General features: G+C 30.9%; 1 protein-coding gene, 1 non-coding gene and 1 pseudogene across 2 annotated transcripts in view; 1 reads left to right on the top strand and 2 right to left on the bottom strand.

Annotated features, from left to right (window-relative positions):
- LOC112099781 overlaps positions 1 to 2,500 on the bottom strand; it is a gene marked incomplete at its 3' end in the record, with an annotated part of 4,687 nt that extends 2,187 nt beyond the window's left edge. The window contains exons 1-5 of the mRNA XM_024187252.1: positions 2,259 to 2,500; positions 1,730 to 1,980; positions 1,437 to 1,518; positions 1,070 to 1,224; positions 296 to 469 (exon numbers count right to left, since the gene is read on the bottom strand). Coding sequence (XP_024043020.1) covers positions 296 to 469; positions 1,070 to 1,224; positions 1,437 to 1,518; positions 1,730 to 1,980; positions 2,259 to 2,500 — 904 coding nt within the window. The remainder of the gene's footprint in view (positions 1 to 295; positions 470 to 1,069; positions 1,225 to 1,436; positions 1,519 to 1,729; positions 1,981 to 2,258) is intronic.
- Positions 1,942 to 2,049, top strand: LOC112100524. Its single transcript, XR_002906892.1, has one exon. It is a non-coding gene; the product is annotated as a small nucleolar RNA R71 (small nucleolar RNA).
- Positions 2,501 to 15,078: 12,578 nt separating the features above from the next.
- Positions 15,079 to 19,636, bottom strand: part of LOC112099780 — a 6,095-nt pseudogene continuing 1,537 nt past the window's right edge.

Here is a 19,636-nt window from a genome sequence, read left to right as displayed (position 1 = left end):
TAAAGTAGAAGAAATCACAACAGGATTAAGTTGTCTTCTCCAAGAAAAGCATATTTCAATCCTTCAGGCAAAGGTTTCAATTCATTTAGGCGCTTCTTGTTGTTCTATCTTTCAATACTTCCAAGCTCCTCAAATTTTGGCTCGTCATCATAATTTTGTGAAGTCTGCACAGAATCAAGCAACGAATTTATATTAGAAATATCAAGTTCAAATTGCTTATTTGACTCAATTGAATTAACTAAACAAACATTAGAAAGTTCAGAAAAATCCCCTTTTTGAATATTTTCCTTGATACAAGATTCAAACAATTCCTTTTGTTCATCAGTATCATCTTTATTCTCATTTTCATCATTAGGTTGCCTGCACATGTTGAAAACATTCAATTCCAAAGTCATATTCCCAAAGGATAAATTCATTAAACCATTCCTACAATTAATCAAAGCATTAGCAGTTGCTAAAAATGGTCGACCTAAAATTACAGGAATTGGTTTGTAATTATTCACAACAGGTTCAGTTTCCAAGACAATAAAATCCACAGGATAAATAAATTTATCAACTTGTACTAAAACATCTTCCACTATTCCTTTTGGTACTTTAACTGATCTATCGGCAAGCAAAAGTGTAGTTGAAGTTGATTTTAACTCACCAAGATTAAGTTGAAGATAAACTGAATATGGAAGAAAATTAACACTAGCACCAAGATCTAGTAAAGCATGCTCAATTTTGTGGCTACCAATAATACAAGAAATGGTAGGACAACTAGGATCTTTATATTTCAACTTATTATTAGTAGACAGAATTGTACTTACCTGTTCGGCCATGAAAGCACTCTTTCTTACCTTCAGTTTCCTCTTAACAGTGCACAAGTCCTTTAAAAATTTGGCATATGAAGGAACCTGCTTGATTGCATCTAATAGAGGAATGTTAACTTTCACTTGCTTAAAGATTTCATAAATTTCAGAAGAGTGGTTTGATTTCTTTGGTTTATTCAATGCATGCGGAAATGGTGGTTCGGGTGGAACACTAGTTATTTCTTCACTAGGTGTAAGTTCATTCAGTCCTTCCTTACCTTTTGAATTTTCATCATTTTCATAAGGTTCAGGCATAGGTCTATCAACAACCTTACCACTACGAAGAGTTATAACTGACTTGACTTGGTCTGTGGGTGGATTTTGTTGAATTTTAGGATTTAGTTGTGGTTGGGCTGGAAATTTTCCTTTTTCTTGAATGGTGAGTGCAGAAGCAATTTTAGCAAGCGTATCTTTCAAATCAGAAAAAGTTTGTGCATTTTGATTGTTAATAGCATCTTGCTTTCTGATGAATGAATGCATTGTGTCTTCCAGATTTTTCCAGGGTGGTGGAACATATGGTGCATAAGGCTGAGGATTTTGAAAATTTTGTGGAGGTGGTGCTTGTGAAGATTGTGCATTATTATTATTCCTCCAACTGAAATTCGGATGATTTCTCCAACCAGGATTATAAGTCTGTGAATATGGGTTTGGTTTATTGAAAGTGTTAATGACATTAGCTTGATCATTTAGACATTCTTTAAGTGCAGGCAAAGTGGGACACTCTTGAGTGAAATGATCATTCGAATTACATATGTTACATGCAATTTCTTGAACAGATTTTACTTGATCACTCTCTTTATGCTCCAAAGCTTCAACTTTCCTAACTAGGGATGCAAATTTTGCTTGTAAATCATGATCTTCCCTAAGGTTATGGATTCCTCCGCTAGATGGAGATGATTGTTGCTTATTTGTCAATTCAAAAGTTCCAACAGTATCCCAATGTTGTGCATTTTCAGCTAATTGGTCAAGGTAATCTAGTGCATCTTCAGGATTTTTATCCCTAAATTCACCATTACACATCATTTCAACAACCTGTCTACTTTGGGGTATTAAGCCCTCATAGCAGTAAGTGACCAATCGCCAAGTTTCAAAACCATGATGTGGGCATATGTTAAGCAACTCTTTAAACCTATCCCAACATTGGTATAATGTTTCTCCATTTTTTGAGTGAAAGAAGTGATTTGTCTTTTAAAAGAATTTGTTCTATGAGGTGGAAAGAATTTTTTCAAAAACTGTTCTTACATGTTATTCCAAGTTCTTACTGATCCAGATCTAAGGTTTTGTAGCCAAGTTTTAGCTTTATCTTTTAATGAAAAAGGAAAAAGCTTTAATCTAATTATGTTCATGCTACAATTTTGGTCCGTGTATGTATTACAAACTTCCTCAAAATCTCTTTTATGCAAGTACGGATTCTCAGATTCTAAACCATGAAATGTTGGTAAAAGTTGGATAATACCTGGTTTAAAGTTGAATCGAGATGCTTCTGGAGGAAATACTATACACGACGGTGCTCCGGTTCTGGTTGGATTCATGTAGTCTCTCAGAGTTCTTGGTTGATTCTGATCATGCCCATGTTGAGATTGGTTGTCTCCCTGATCAATTTGAGGGTTAAGTTCGCCCAAAACGTTTTCGCCTTGATTCTCATCCATGATTGGTGGTGGAGATTGAGATCTACGAATTAACCTGCCACTTGAAGATCGAGACCAACGTCTCATGCAATGGTTATGTTATAAAGATAATATTTACACAAATTGATAACAAAATAAAATAAAAAAATAAATAAGCAAATAATATAAGTGTACAAAAGAAAATTAAATAACAATTTTGGTGGTTGAACCCACCAATAAAGTAAAAAAAATAAATGCAAAAAGAAAAAAAAATGGTGGTTGAACCCACCAATAAAAAAAATACAAAATTAAATAAATTTTGAAAATTAAATAACTGAAAATAAAAGTTAAGAGTTAGTAGTTAGTTTGGTGGTTAAACCCACCAATAAAGCAAAAATAAAAAAAATACGAAATTAAATAAATGCAGAAAATTAAATAACTGAAATTAAATAAAAGTTAGGAGTTAGCAGTTAGTAAGTTAAGAGTTAGTAATTAGAGTTAGTAGTTAAAGTTAGTTATGTCCAAAATAAGTCCAAAATATGTCCAAAGTATGTCCAAAATATGTCCAAAGTATATTCAAGTCTTGATTATTTTGAGGAATTTCGTCTAGGGATTCTATTGCAAATTATTTTCAATTTTATGGTCAAACTGTAATTTTTAGAAGTTTAGAATTAGCAATTTGGGATGAAAGTGAAACAGTTGAAAGATGTCGGGGTCCGAATGTAATTACTAGAAGATTGGGCTAGAAACGAAAATTGTTGGGGTGAAACAAGAATTATGAAAGATATGGGGACAAAAGAGAATTTAAGAAAAGGAAAAGGGGGCAAACGAAATTTTACATATAAGAGAAAAATAAAAAACAGAAAAACAAACCAAATAAAAAAAAAACTTTTCCCCGGCAACGGCGCCAAAAACTTGACACAACTTAAAAGTAATTTTTAACTCCCAAGTATAAGAGTGTCTTGTTGTATTATAATTCGGTGAGTCCGAGGTAGGGATGGCAATTGTACCCGCAAACCCGCAAACCCGCCCAAACCCGCCCGCTAAAACCCGCCCGCTGCGGGTAATTTTACCCGTTGCGGGTGGGTTTAATATTATAAATTAAAACCCGCACATGAATGCGGGTGGGTTTGGTATTGACCTTAAATCCGATGGATACCCGCATGGATATCCGTCAAACCCGCAATATTTTTTTCTAAATATTTTTAATTTAATTTTAATTTAAAACATGTATAAAGAAAATTATACAATTATTCAAAATGTATAAAGGAAATTGGTCAAAGGCCCAAAAGCCGAAGCCAAAATTTTGTGTGTGTGCAGTGTGTGTGGCCCATCCGCCCATCTCCCGTTCAGCCATTCTAAAGTGATAAACTGAAAACCTAAAGCAAATAAAGGCATTTTCCCTTTTGAGTCTTTGACTTAGCCGCAAATGAGCTGACCATCTTCGTCATCTCTATCTTCAATTCTTCATTCAACATTCTTTTCTTCTTCAACCCGATCGTGTGAGTTGTGACAGTGAGCTAGCCCCTTGCCGCCAGCTCTCTTCACTGCCAACAAAGACGCGTCGTGCTGTTGCAGCCAATTTTCCAGTCGTGAAAGGTACGAATTTAGATTGGTTTTTTTGTGGGATAAAGCCAAGAATTATTAAGGGAAAGTCCTGGAAAGTACACGCAATAGCCAATGGATTCTAAAACAGGGGGCTTTCATCAAGTTGTGACTGAGGGCCCCGGGAATTTAATTTCAATTATTTTTCTATCTTGACTAGTAATAGTGCCAAGTGCCAGTTTTTGATCCCGTGATTGCTGATGTCGTGTGGTTTAAGTAACAAAATTTTGAGTATTTATCTATAGTGCGAACGTAGATGATTTTAGAACAATAATTTTTTAATTTTAATTTTCGTCTCTTTGTAAATTTTAATTTTAATTTTAATTTTCATCTCTTTGTAAATTTTAATTTTAAGTAGATATTCAGACTTAAAAACGTTTATTGAATTAAATGAGATGATGCATGATGTAGTATTTTATTTAACTCCATTAATTTAGTTAAAAAAATTGAAACTCAGAACGTCAACAATCTATTAATTTTGTTGCTTTCGAGTTGATAATGTAAATAGTCAGGCTAGTGTAAATTGTTGAATTCGCTTGCTAATTATTCATCTTATCTTTGCTGAATTCGCTTGCTAATTCTTGTATATTGATTTAAACTTTGTTGAAATTTTTCAGGTAAAAAATGGAGCAAGCATTTGATCTCAGCGACAATAACTCGCTTACAACAAGAACAGAAGTTCAGAAAGCTTCAAATTTATATATTAAATATTGGTGATTTTAAATGTAAAACCCGCAAAAAATCCGCCGGGTACCATTGCGGGTTTGGTAATTGTCAAAACCCGCTGCGGGTGGGTTTTCTTAAAAAAATTAAAACCCGCTGCGGGTTGCGGGTGGGTTTGGTAATTTAAATTTTGTGCGGGTTTGGGTTTGGTAATGGCAAACCCGCTGCGGGCGGTGCCCATTGCCATCCCTAGTCCGAGGTCGATCCACAGAGAAAAGATTTAATTAGTTTATTTTATTTTAACTAAAAATTGAAATTAAAACTTAAATATAAACAACTTAATTTAAATGAAACTATGAAATTGAACTAGTTAGGGTTATGAATCCACTCTTAGAAGTAAATAAAACTTAATAAATTCTTTTTGCTAATTGTTTTAGATTTATTACCCAAAAGATTAATTATACAAATTATTATTATTTTCCCTTTAATTTTATGATGGATTAAGTATTTATTGTGCCAAAATTTAATTTGTCTACAATAAGTCAAAATACCATTTCACCATGCCTTATATTAAGATCTTAAGAATTTATTGTGCCAAATTCATTTGTTTGTCTACAATAAATCAAAATTTCAAAATATAAAACATGTATAAAATTAAATAGAAAATAATTTAATTTATAAAATTAAAAATAGAATTTGATTAAATCATATTTATTTCCTAAGAGTTTCACCTTCCCCTAACTAATATTATTTAGTTAAGCATAATTAAAATAAAAAGAAGTAGTATAATTGAATTACTTATAATTAAAAGAAATAAAACAACTAAAATTAGAAATAAAACTAATTTTATTAATGAAAATAATTATACAAAATATTAAAAACACACCTGGAAATCAAGATTACAAGGAGATGGAGAGAATTTGAGAAGAAGAGAGTTGTAGAGAGATGATTAAAACATAAAAATGAGGCCCTATTTATAGAAAAATAAATTCATAATCCAGTGCTTTGCGGTCCATCATAGGCTTCATGCATGTACTCCTCACAACCCTTAGATCAAGATCCAATGGCTAGTCAAACTTTAAAAGTCAACATCACACATGGCATCATTTGACTCGTCCGATTTACCCAAAGAACGGTTGAGATTTGGCGGGTTAATGGGTGGATCGGGTCGACTCGAGTACAAAGATTCGGATCCTCCAACTTGCTTCACCAACCATTGCCACGTGGCACAATCATGGCCATTGAATCATGAACGGTTGAGATTTGGTCAAGATTGCCAGTTATCCCATGCACTCATATCTATTGTACGCTCATTTCATCATCCAATCAGTGCTCGGTCAACAGGAAAAGTCAACTTTTTTACACAAGCCCAATTTTAAGCCGATCTTGACTGATCTTAAGGTTTTCGGACCTCCGGAATCCAAATTTGACCTCCGTTTATCTGTTTGGAGCCTCGAAGTACGTGAAATTAATATTTTTCCTAATAAACACATAAAAATACAAAAAATTAAATATATTTAAAACATAATTCATAATTCATAATAAATTACATAAACACAAATATAAATTATAACATAAGTATAAAATAACATATTATCGCTTGATAATTAAACAATTTTTAATACTAATCACTTGTAACAGAACCTAATAGCTTCGTTGAGATCAATACTATAGTGGAATCTAGAGATGCAATATTCTATGAAAATAGATTTTCTACTAAGTATTGATTCTCAAGAGAATGATAAACAAATAGAAATTGGTCAAAAGCGTGATGCTAATAATGAGCAAAATCATTTGAGAAAATGTAAAAGAATAAGGACTATAAAATCCTTTAGACAAGATTTTATAGTCTATTTAGTTGATGGGACAAGAGACTCGCAATCAAAACAAACCATGATCACACCTATTATAGATTCTGATCCCCTCACCTATGAAGAGGCAATGAAGTCTCAAGATGCTGCTTTTTGAAAAGTGGCCATTAATGATGAAATGGACTCTATTATAGGTAATAAGACTTGGAAATTAGTTGATTTACCACTTGGTTCTAATCCTATAGATTGTAAATGGATTTTCAAAAAGAAGAAGAAAGTTTATGGAACAATTGAAAGATTTAAAGCAAGACTAGTAGTGAAAGGATTTACACAAAAAGAAGGCCTTGATTATTTTGATACTTATGCACATTTTGCAAGAATTATTACTGTTAGAGTCTTGATTTCTTTGGCTTCAATTTATCATTTTGAAATCCATCAAATGGATGTAAAAGCAGCTTTCTTAAATTAAGAATTAGGTGAGGAAATTTACATGAAACAACCAGAAGGGTTTGTTATGCCAGGACAACACTACTAGAAAAATGGTCTTTACTGACATTAGAATAGTGTGAGTAATTACTTTTAGTGACACTTGTTAATTGTGTCAGTAATCTGGGAGTCAGAAAAATAGTGACACTTGTAAGTGGTGTCAGTGTTTACTATTATTATAGTATCACTAAAATCATAACACCATGTTATCAAAATATTACAATACTATATTAGTATTTGTGATTACTATTACTATAATATCACTACTTTATTTATTATTTAAAAAAATAATTATATAAAATGACATGTTGCCCATTGATTTGTTGATAGAATTAAAAGGTTGTGAGAAATAAGAACAAAAATCAATTTATATTGCAAAACCTTTCATAACATTTAAATATTATCAATATATATTACACAATCCAAATACTTCAATATACAAGATATCTTATTACAAGACATCTTATTCTTATAATTGAATAATCTTAACTGCTATTATCCAATCAAATTCCTTCTACTCGTAGCTGAATTTAAGGGCTAAATTTACCAAATCTAAAAGCTAAATTTAGAAGGATTATTATTTTTCACTCCATGAACATAAGTACTGCGATCATGCATTATCACGGACAACTTCTTCATTCGATTAAGTTGATGGGTTAGGGATATAAGTTGAAGAAGAAACACTTTAAACATATTAATCATATCTGCAAACAAATAAAGGAAAAAGGAAAAGAAATTGGTTTCCAAATTCTAACAGTTGCAAAATAAATTAACAAGCAATGCAGAGACAAAAGTTAATAGAAATAAACATATTTTGCTCGAAAACAAAAATATTCATAAGCTATGAACATATCAACTCAATTATCTTGAAGGAAAATTAGAGAATAAGAATGTTGTAGCTCATTTGATTAGAAATAAGGTGCAATATATTTAACTATAGATATAAATTAAAAAAAAAGGTGAATTCATTCTCTTATATATATGAATAAGAGAGAGTGAGAGAGCAAATTATAGCATTGAAGTTTTTAGTATAACATCTAGTTTCAAGAAATTGTGTTTATTTCTCATTATATAAAAAACAATGATTTTCCAGCTAAAAAAAATTCATAATAAAATTTAATATCTAATACAACATAGTATTTTTTTTAAAAAAAAAAGGCTTGCAATTATGTCTTTTAGCCACCAAGCCTAAGTGTGAGAGTAAAGCATTTAACTCTTGATAATTACACACTTTCTGCATAATACAATTAGTGTCAACTCATTCCAAATTACTCTACTAGAATAATAAAATATTTCAGCCATTATATTGATGGAGGTACTAATCCAAAATATTCACAATAAATATAGAGTTCAAGGCAATTAATAGATGTACCTCTTAAAGCTCTGCATATTCTCTATCTTTCTAAGGCAATCTTTAATTCATATAGTTCCACCCTCTTTGAATTCACAAACCTAGACTTTACAAACAAATGCCTTATATCATTAATCTTGATACCGTTTTAACAAAAATATCACTATATTCATAAATAAAAATCACAAGTTAACGCTTTAACCTTGTGTTGGGCTGTCTTAGTCTGCAAATGGCAGAGGAATCTACGATAATGTGTATGTTTTCCTGAGAAGAAAAAAGAACAAAAAATACTTTTGATTATTCCAGCAAACCATTGTCCATAATCACACCAAAAAAAAAAAAAAAATTTCTTTCGCCATTTGCCTGCACTCTGCAGCATCTTTAAATATCTTGTATTCATTTTAAGTAATTAAAATGGTGTAATAATGTTTGAAGGATAGAAAGAAAGCATACACTAGGCCAAATTTTATGATGGATTAAGTATTTATTGTGCCAAAATTTAATTTGTCTACAATAAGTCAAAATACCATTTCACCATGCCTTATATTAAGATCTTAAGAATTTATTGTGCCAAATTCATTTGTTTGTCTACAATAAATCAAAATTTCAAAATATAAAACATGTATAAAATTAAATAGAAAATAATTTAATTTATAAAATTAAAAATAGAATTTGATTAAATCATATTTATTTCCTAAGAGTTTCACCTTCCCCTAACTAATATTATTTAGTTAAGCATAATTAAAATAAAAAGAAGTAGTATAATTGAATTACTTATAATTAAAAGAAATAAAACAACTAAAATTAGAAATAAAACTAATTTTATTAATGAAAATAATTATACAAAATATTAAAAACACACCTGGAAATCAAGATTACAAGGAGATGGAGAGAATTTGAGAAGAAGAGAGTTGTAGAGAGATGATTAAAACATAAAAATGAGGCCCTATTTATAGAAAAATAAATTCATAATCCAGTGCTTTGCGGTCCATCATAGGCTTCATGCATGTACTCCTCACAACCCTTAGATCAAGATCCAATGGCTAGTCAAACTTTAAAAGTCAACATCACACATGGCATCATTTGACTCGTCCGATTTACCCAAAGAACGGTTGAGATTTGGCGGGTTAATGGGTGGATCGGGTCGACTCGAGTACAAAGATTCGGATCCTCCAACTTGCTTCACCAACCATTGCCACGTGGCACAATCATGGCCATTGAATCATGAACGGTTGAGATTTGGTCAAGATTGCCAGTTATCCCATGCACTCATATCTATTGTACGCTCATTTCATCATCCAATCAGTGCTCGGTCAACAGGAAAAGTCAACTTTTTTACACAAGCCCAATTTTAAGCCGATCTTGACTGATCTTAAGGTTTTCGGACCTCCGGAATCCAAATTTGACCTCCGTTTATCTGTTTGGAGCCTCGAAGTACGTGAAATTAATATTTTTCCTAATAAACACATAAAAATACACAAAATTAAATATATTTAAAACATAATTAATAATTCATAATATATTACATAAACACAAATATAAATTATAACATAAGCATAAAATAACATATTATCGCTTGATAATTAAACAATTTTTAATACTAATCACTAAAGAAGAGAATCAAGAATAATAGTACTAAAAGAATATGCAAAGACATTGATTATGTCATTTTCTTGAAAACTTAATTTGTAAAATTAACTAATACAAACTTTATTTACTTAAATGCCCTTACTTGAGACTTGGATAATTAGATAATATATATTTGATGACAGAAGGCTACAGAAGCAAACAAAGGACAAGTGCGCATAAATGGTTTGTAACTTTGTATGATAATGGGAGATTTCAAAGGCAGTTCTATTAAATTAACAGAAAAACGGAAAAGTATTTATCTATTTTCAGCTTGTCGGTTGCTATATAAAATTATGCCCTTATGTTTGCTTTAAGCACAAGATCAGGCAATTCCCGTGGAACACATTTCTGAACTATTTGCCCTTGTAGCTTGAAATGGCAACCTATGCTTCGTTTTGACATTTTGTTTCCTCAATTCATGTGGATCAATCTATTCATTTGTGAACTATTTGTGATCGTTGCTTCAAATTGCAGCCTTTGCATAATTTTGTTTTTGTCCATCATGCCAAAAATTTACTAGAGATTAACATTTTGTGGCAACAGCTAGCCAAAATATAGCACACATAGTTAACGGAGCTAAATTTCAAATTCCTATATCAAAGAATGTAGCATATACACAACAAATCATAAAAAAGCTGTAATTATTAAAAGAGTTATATATTAGTTCGTTAAATATCTTATTAACTGAGTAAGACCACCAGTATAAATTCTCACAAACATACGTAGCATTGTTATATTACTGTCATGTTATTATTGTTAATTTTCTAATTTTTTAAAACTTTTTCGTTATTTATATCTCATGCTAGTTTATATGATTGGATTTGAATCTGTATAAGCATATCCTGTAAGTTCCCTGTTATATGCTAGTTTTATGGGTTTTGTCTCACTACTGACTCTTTCAGGGCATGGCGTGATGGATGCAATTTTATTGTATTGTTATTTTGGTCTTTTTAGCAAGAAAAAAAAAGGACGAAGAAGAAGAAAAATGAATAAAATTTTAATCATTTCTGCTAAAAGCATTCCATATTAATTAATCAATTACATCGCCGTCATAATTGTTGCTTCTAATGGATTAGTATAAAAAATCAATAAACTTTTAAGAAAAGAGGTTCGCCACCCCGACCCCATACGATTACGTATTATAGACCTACTTGCTTGATATATGGCAAGAATGAGAGGGGGTTGGGGGGTTGCTTCCATGTGGCAAAATATCATTTGCGAGTTAGCTTACAAGTTAATCAGCCATAGCACAGCAAGCCATGTGAGCTCAATGATAGAAAGCAATTTTTATGTATTCTGAAAATGGTCGTGTAATGATAAAATAGAAAGTTTAATTGTTGCAATAATATATGTTTTAGACATTGTTTTACTACAGCAAGAGACGTATTCTAAAATCCTCATGGTAATAAGGTATGTAAGACATTTTTATTTTGAATAGCACAATAACATAGTAATTACCTCAATTAATTTCAATTTCAATGATTGTTCGTTCGTTTTTACTATTTAACAGAAAATTGAGGAAATAATTATATCATATTTTGTTGGGTTAGCTATGTTGCCACATCGCTCATTTTAATATATGATAGTTCTCATGTTCTCACAAGGATATAAAGGAATCAATATTAATATATAACGAGCCAATTCATGGGCACTGCCCACAGACATATTTGGAAGTGCTTTTAGCACGAGCTAATGTCATCAATGTACACTGATTGCACAGACGAATGCTGCAATTATTTGTGCTTTAATTGATGTCCCGAGGGCAACATGCGTGGGTGCATTGCCAAGTTTTTGGTGTTGGAAATACGAGTTAATATTGTTTTTTTGAATTTCAAAACCTGCCGAAACATCAATTTCAACATACAAAAGAACTCCATAAGTAGTAGCTGTTGACACTATTTACGTCACTATTCACAGATACTGTTTATCAGATACTATTTACAGCACTGTTCATCCACCAGCAACTACAAAATTCATCAAGGCGTGCACGAAGTACTATCTTTTAGACCAGTTTCCGCTCCTCTAGGAAGATTTCCTGATGGAAAAAAGAAAACAAATAATGCGAATTGATCTTCAGGATTTAATCACGACACTGCTGCCATGTCGCTCATTTCAATATATATGAGGGTTCTCAATTCCCACAAGGATATAAAGGAATTAATATTAATATATAATGAGCTCAATTCATGGGTAATGGACACTGACGTGCTTAGAATTACTTTTAGCACGAGTTAATGTCAGCAACGTACACTCATCACAAAGATAACGGCTGCAATTATTCGTGCTTTTATTGATGTACCGAGGGCTACATACATGGGCGCATTGCCAAGTTCCTGGGGCTCCCCTATTTAATGCAATTTTTGTTTAGTACGGATAGCAAGTGATTGGTCGAATATTGACTAGCACACACAATGGAATTCGAGAAATTGCAAGTATATTGTGAGGCTTATAGTTTACCATAAAATAATGGAGTTACCTCTAAAGGAAAGTCTTTGTTTAATAGGCCTCTGACGATGTAAAAATATAAAGATTGAAAGATAAGAGAAACTAGATTTTTGAATAACAAAATTTTATTAGGAAAAGTCTGAATGAAGAAAATTAGTTTTTTTGGATCCTTTTATAATAATCCTAAATATTGCTAATTTATCGAAATTGGCAAATTTGAAATATTATTTTATAATAAAATTCTCTTAACTGAAAAAAGATAAAAATCTTGAAAGTAATAGAAAAAATAGGAAAATATTTTAAAATTGAAAAAAGACTAGGAAAGAAATAGAATTACTGGTTCAACAGCATCTTGTCACAAGTTTCAAAATGATATATTATACACAAAAAAGGACTATTGTATCCCAAGTTATGACCTCCAGAAAGGACCCTGCTTATCCTACTCAACCGTCCTACCTCAATCAGAAACTGAACTGAGTAGTTCAATTCTTAAACAATTTGTTGGGAAAGGGACTCACACAAGTAATCTCAAACTAAGCGAAAATAAAATTCTTTTCCTCTTTGTGTTATTAAAATAGGATACGGACCACAAATAAATAGGCAGAAAAATAAACCAACAAAATCCAAAACAATAAATCAACCACGAGACAAATTTTTACGTGGAAAGCCCAAGGCGAGAAAAACTACGGGGTTGTAGTCTGATATAATCTTCCACTATATTAATGGGATTACAACACAAATTCTTCTCTAGATAATATTGGAGACTAACAACTTCGAGAATCTCAATATTCTTGGCGTCTAGTAATAGCCTAATATTTGTCTCTCTAACAAGTGGGTATCTCAAATAATAGCCAACGAGAGGATAAAATAAAAATCAAGACCAGTAAGATTGTAGAGGGTGAACAGAAACTTACCATCAAAATTTGGGAGAAAACGAAGTTAATTTAACTTTATGATTATCTAATCAAAGATTAAAAATTTTACCCAGTTGAAGGAGAAATGTTAATCAAGTTAACTACAGTACGCATAGTCTCCACCCATAAAGATATAGAAAGCTTTGCATCACACTTACTCTTCTAAAGCCACGTTTTTTAAAACCTAATTTTTTTTTTGTAAAATTTCATGTAGCCCCTCAACCTTTCTTTAATTGTTTAAACCCAACACAATTTTACTTAACTGGCCACTTTAACTCGAATGTTGTACTGGTAGGGGGCTAAAAATTAATTTAGGTTTAACCTACCTCATTACTTATTTTTCCCCAATGTTGATGTAATTATAAATTATTACACTGCTCTTTTAAAACCTTACATTATGGGCAGGGGTTTACTGTAATTGTTGATTATGTTGAACGGCCAAATAGAAATCTATTCATATTTGCACAAGTAGAAGTCCGTCAAAGACTTGCTTTGTTAGTGCCCATCTGAAAGCTTACGGCTATCCATCTGAAAAATTTAATTTCCTCATGGAAGAAACGATCTACTTACAATGATGACAAATTCTACGCCCATAACACGCATGGGGTTGATCTAAACGCTCGGACTCAATAAAGATAAAGCGTCGAGCTAAAACCACAAGGTATATAAGCCTCTACATACCAATCGGGGGGAGCGATTATATAATTAATTTGTTTTTGGCTTTGGTTAGAATGTAGCTATTTCGTTGTTGTTCACTGTCTTCGCCTGCCCCTTGGTCTCTTCGGAATATGTGGGATCAACTGCAAAACTTAATTTATTCTCCCATGTCCTCCCAATGTTATCACACTTTTAGGAAGAATTACAGTGTTACTGATTGTCTTGCGAATTTGGGAGATCCTCCTATGGTCATTCGAAAGTTTCTTTCTTTATAGACTGATGGCTTCTCCAACTATAGATTCAGTTAATTGGCTTGTCTCATTTAGGATGGTTATTTTACATTAATGTATTTTTTTCTATTATATTTTATGTATATTTTCTTATTCTAGAACGATAGTACTTTTTAAGAGGTAAGGCTCACTATATCCTCTAAACTATTTTTCTCTTTCTTCTTAATTTAATAGATTTCTCACTTTACCAAGGTTGCTTTAAAAAAAATAAAAAATTTAACAAGTCAAAAATTAAGCGGAAAGGCATCCACACCCCTAAGGTTTGCTTAAATGATAAAATGGATCCCCTTAATATCATAAATTGTTACATAGACTCTTTTTTAACTATTATACACTTAATTACGATAAATCAATAATTGACTTTAAATAGACATGTATGATAAATATAAATTAAACGTAAAATCATATAATATATAAATAAGATAAATTTTTTAAAATATTTTGAATGTTAGAAAAGTTATTCTAACATTATTAATCTGTCATATTCTTTTAATAATAATAAATATATTTGACATTATAATAATATTAAAATAATTATACTAACATTCACAGTAATTTATAAAATTTATATTATTTTATTTACAATATAGTTTTTAACTATGTCCATATTACTATAAATCTTAAAGTCAATTTTTGGATTAATATATTTTAATTAATAAAATCTTTTGGGATAGACTAATAATAACTTAATATTAAAAATAATTTCATTATACATGTTATTTTGATAATTATACTTATTATAATATTTTATTTGTATCATATGGTATAATTATACTTCTAATCTTATCCTTGAGCATGGATTCTTTGAACTACAATCAAAATTTACCGCTGCTTTTGTTGCTGATGTTCCATGAATATCCTGATATGTTACATCACTAATTTTAACCCTTGAAACTTGTTACATCACCAATTACATCACTAATTGGTATATATATTAATAATACAATATGTTACTTAACTTATATTAAATATCCTTTTGATATCTCACCTTGCCAGGGCATCCTTCGTTATCAGGGCAGTAATTTTGATCAATTATGATTGGATTTTGGACATTCTTCATGACTGCATGCTGGAAAAGGAAATTTTTCTGGCAAAACCATTGCTTGGTCTCCCCCATGACTTTATTCTTAGCCCATTTTGAGTGCCTATAAATGTCACAGTTTTTAACTGTGACATTTTGCACTCCAGCTTCAATCAAATCTTTCCCCAAACTCCCAATGCTGAAAAATATTCCCAAAAATCGATTTTATAAATATTTAAAACAATAAGAATATTAAAATGACATTATAATATTAGGAGATTTTTCAATTATTATTATTATTATTATTTTATTTCTCACCTGATTCCATGGCCAGGACCACATGCAACATTTTCGATCCATAAATTGTTGGTTCCAGGGCCAACAGAGAGTCATCGCCTGTGGAGATCCTAGTGTTCAAGATTGTGACACCACTTGATAATTGAAAATGAATACCGTCGGTGCTGGGGCTGTTGCCAGAAGCTAAAACCTTGACGCCTTGCAATTTCACATTGTTGCAGCCATTGACAACAATGTGGTACATTTGGCTATTTAGAGATGTTAATCCGTTGATTGCAATGTTGTTAGAATTGGAAAAGCCTATTGACTGCAGAAGAACGTACATAATTGTAAATGGGTAATTAGAATAACTTTCCAAAAAAAGAGTACATATTGAATAAGAATTAATGAAAGGCCTATATATGAAAGTTGACCTTTTAAATTCCTTTCTTTTCTAATCATTAATTACTTGATTAATGTTGAATTTTTCTTTCCACGCTTTAAAACAATTTATTAACATAAAGTATACCATGCGAATGAAAGTGACTTGATACTAGGGGTGTTCAGAATCCAATCCGATTCGCTCAATCTATCTGATCCGTACAAATCCGATCCGTGGAGTGGATTGTAAATTTGATAATTCGCAATCAGTGAATTGGATATGGATCTACTTCTATAAGAATGTTCTTCAATTAGAGGAAGCTATGCGAGCCTAAATTATAAACACAAATTATATATCTCCATGCAATTTTTCAACAACTAAAGAAATCCAACTTTATTAAATTCATCTAAACTAAATTTTATATTCCACATGTACCATTAAGGTGAGATCTTTCATTATAATGTACAAAAAGGTGGGGGGTGGGAGGAATTGTTTGGCTCCCTTGGCACAACTCCATTGACTTTGAATGTTTGCAACTGTGGTTAGTCGAGTACAAGTAATAATACTAGGTGATAGTTAGGGATGGCAAAAATCCCCACGGGGACAGGTACCCTCGGGGATTTTCCCCATTCGAGGAGGGTATGGGGATAATTTCATACCCAATTTCTTATTCGGGGAAGGGACGGAATTTTTTTTTTACCCAATTTCTTATTCGGGGAGGGGACGGGATGAGGTGGAATCCCCATCCCCTACCCATTTCCCTATTTTAATTTTTAATTTTATTTTAATTTTTTAAAATTACTAGTAAATAAATAATAAAATTTAAATTATAAAATTATAAATATTGGTAAAAATAAAAAATATCAAAATATTTATATTATTAAACTTTTGGGTCTAATTAACTAATTAAAGTCCTAAATTTTTATTTAAGACATTAAAAAGACCAAGTAGATTCTATTAGCCCAAAATTTTTTTTAATTTTAATATTCTTTAAATATTTTAAACTTAAATCTATTTTTTATTTATTTTTAGATGTTATAATTGCCCACAGCAAATCACAATTTTAATATATAATCTAATGTAATATAATATTTGCTCTTGATTTGCTTCGATTTAACTATTGTATTGTAAAGGGAATAGTCCACATTTATAAAGTGCCCACGCCACGATTGAACAAGTTAATTTTGAATCTAAATTCGATTTTATTTGTAACAATTTTGTATTAGACTATTAATTTGTTCATGATAGTTTGTAAAAGAAGTTTGTCTCCCTTGCATGCTGCGTTACTTACTAATTTAATGTATGTGACTTTTGTAATAGATATTAATGTAAGATATATTTCGAACTTTACTTTTATTTGAATTTTTTATTTTAATATGATTAACTCAAAATCGAAAACAAAAAAAAATGTATTAGTTATTCGGGGATCGGGGACCCTCGGGGATCCCCTGTTATTATTCGGGGAGGGGATGGGGATTCTCTCAAGTAATTCTGACGGGGATGGGGACATACGCAAAATATCGGGGATGGATACGGGGAGATTGGTCCCCTCCCCTCCCCTCCCCATTGCCATCCCTAGTGATAGTTGGAATTTCATGGGTGAGATTTCTAATTCACTTAAAGACTTTTATTTTTTTTTAAATTTATATAAGAAATGGTAGGATATGGTATTAAATACCATTTCTTTTATAATGATGGTAGCATATATCAACATGATTTTGACTGTTAGTCGATTAGTTTTTATCTCCTTTATCACTTCATTAATTAGCTAATTCTATGGTAACTATCTTTAATTGGGGTTCATTACACCCCTGATTGCCTAATCTTCTTTTGTTCTATATTACATTTTTTTTTTAGTAAAACAATCTTTTCTTTAAAAAAAAAAATTGCTGACGAGCTCATCGTAAACCTATTTAATTAATTATAAAACAAACTTTGTGGTGATACCATCAATAGAAGTTACCGGTGGGTTAGCTAATAACTCTTAACAATTAATGGTACTATGCGAAAGTAAATTCCTTAAATAACCAGTAATGTATAAAAAAATCATTTGGTCAACAGTCGTAAACTTTTTTTCAGTTGGGCAGTTGAAGAAGAAATCCCCATGTGGTGACCTTGTAATCGGTTAATTAACTTCTGCTAAATTCTGTTTAACAAAAAGCAAATGACTAAACTAAGTCACGTCGTCTTTGACTTGAGACCTAAGCTTTGTCCTTTCGGTGCAGAATTTGGCATGAAGAAGGACCTAATTGGTGACTACGCTTTCTTGATAACCTAGTAATGTGGCTTGATTGTTTGCTTAATCTGAGTAATTGAAACAAGGAAAACAGTAATATGCATAAAAATTGTAATAAAAAAAAAAAGAAAGGGGGTTGAACTCATCTCAAACATCCATTTCGAAAGTAGGAAAATTGCGGCTAGGAAACTTCTTCCCATCTGAATAATCTTTGATAAAATGAGAAAACATATTTGTTTTCTTTGAAACTTTATGATATTTCCATCAATTTAGTAAAAGCAAAAAATCGTCAGCACTGATGTATCTTGCTACATAACGCATTTTATCCACTTTCATTGAATCATTTTTTCACATGGCTTTTCAAATTTTTTTTCTTAAAAAATCAATAGTTGATGTTGATGGAACTGCGCTCCGGATTCATTTTCCATATGTAACTAGAGCTGAACTTTGAAATTTTCGGAAACAAGGGGAACTTTATTTATGAATTTAGCCTTCCGACCCAAAACAACTATCTGTGTTTTTAAGATATGGCCATTAAGAATTCAGGAATTTCAATATTCTTATTAGGCATTTTCTAAAATTGTGGGTCAAACAATAATTCAGTTACTTTCCGAACAAAGAAAAAGAATTACAATACAAGGGTCATGCTATGATGCTGTTAAGTATTAATAGTTGCATAAATATGAACCGTTGGATTTAATCAATGGCTTATAAAATTAGAAGCCAGTTAGTCCAATATTTTAATTTTAATAATTTAAAATTAACAGGCTATCAGACCAATCTATTTAAAGATTTAAAAAAAGTTACAATCTATCTAAAATTATATATTTTTTAAACTATTGTTTAATACTAACATAATTGAAAATTATTTTTAATAATATTCTTTCTTTCTTTCTCACCAAAAATTTAGTAGATTAATAAATATAACACCAAGAAATTAAAATTGTATTGTTCCAAATTATAAATAATAAAAAGAGATCACTGTTAATATGTGTTGGTGAAGGTTAAATAATATTTCAATATTTATTATGCATAAATCTAAATTAATATGTATATTTGCATGTTTAATATTTTTATTTGTTAGTGATTAAGACAATATTTATCATTTAATTAAAATAAAATTCTATCCACAAGCATATATATTACCTACAAATAGAAAATTACCTATGGTTTATTAATAGGTAATTTTCTCACATAATGCTCCACTACTTTCATGTAGTTCCACAAAATAAGTGCAACTACTTTTAACTAGTTCAAAATTAACTAATACCATAAAATTAAATAAGTAAAATAAATAATTTTAATTATTTTAAGAGTTTGTATCATTCCTTCCCCCTTGAAAATACTGTTGTCCTCAAGGGTAGATTTTTTTGAAATAATTTGCTTTCTCTTCCGTTTCCAATTCATAATTA

The sequence above is a fragment of the Citrus clementina genome, unplaced genomic scaffold (genome assembly GCF_000493195.1).
Source record: "Citrus clementina cultivar Clemenules unplaced genomic scaffold, Citrus_clementina_v1.0 scaffold_3, whole genome shotgun sequence".
Lineage (NCBI taxonomy): Eukaryota > Viridiplantae > Streptophyta > Magnoliopsida > Sapindales > Rutaceae > Citrus > Citrus x clementina.
Note: the sequence above shows the minus strand (reverse complement) of the source record. Positions and strands in the feature narration are given on the sequence as shown.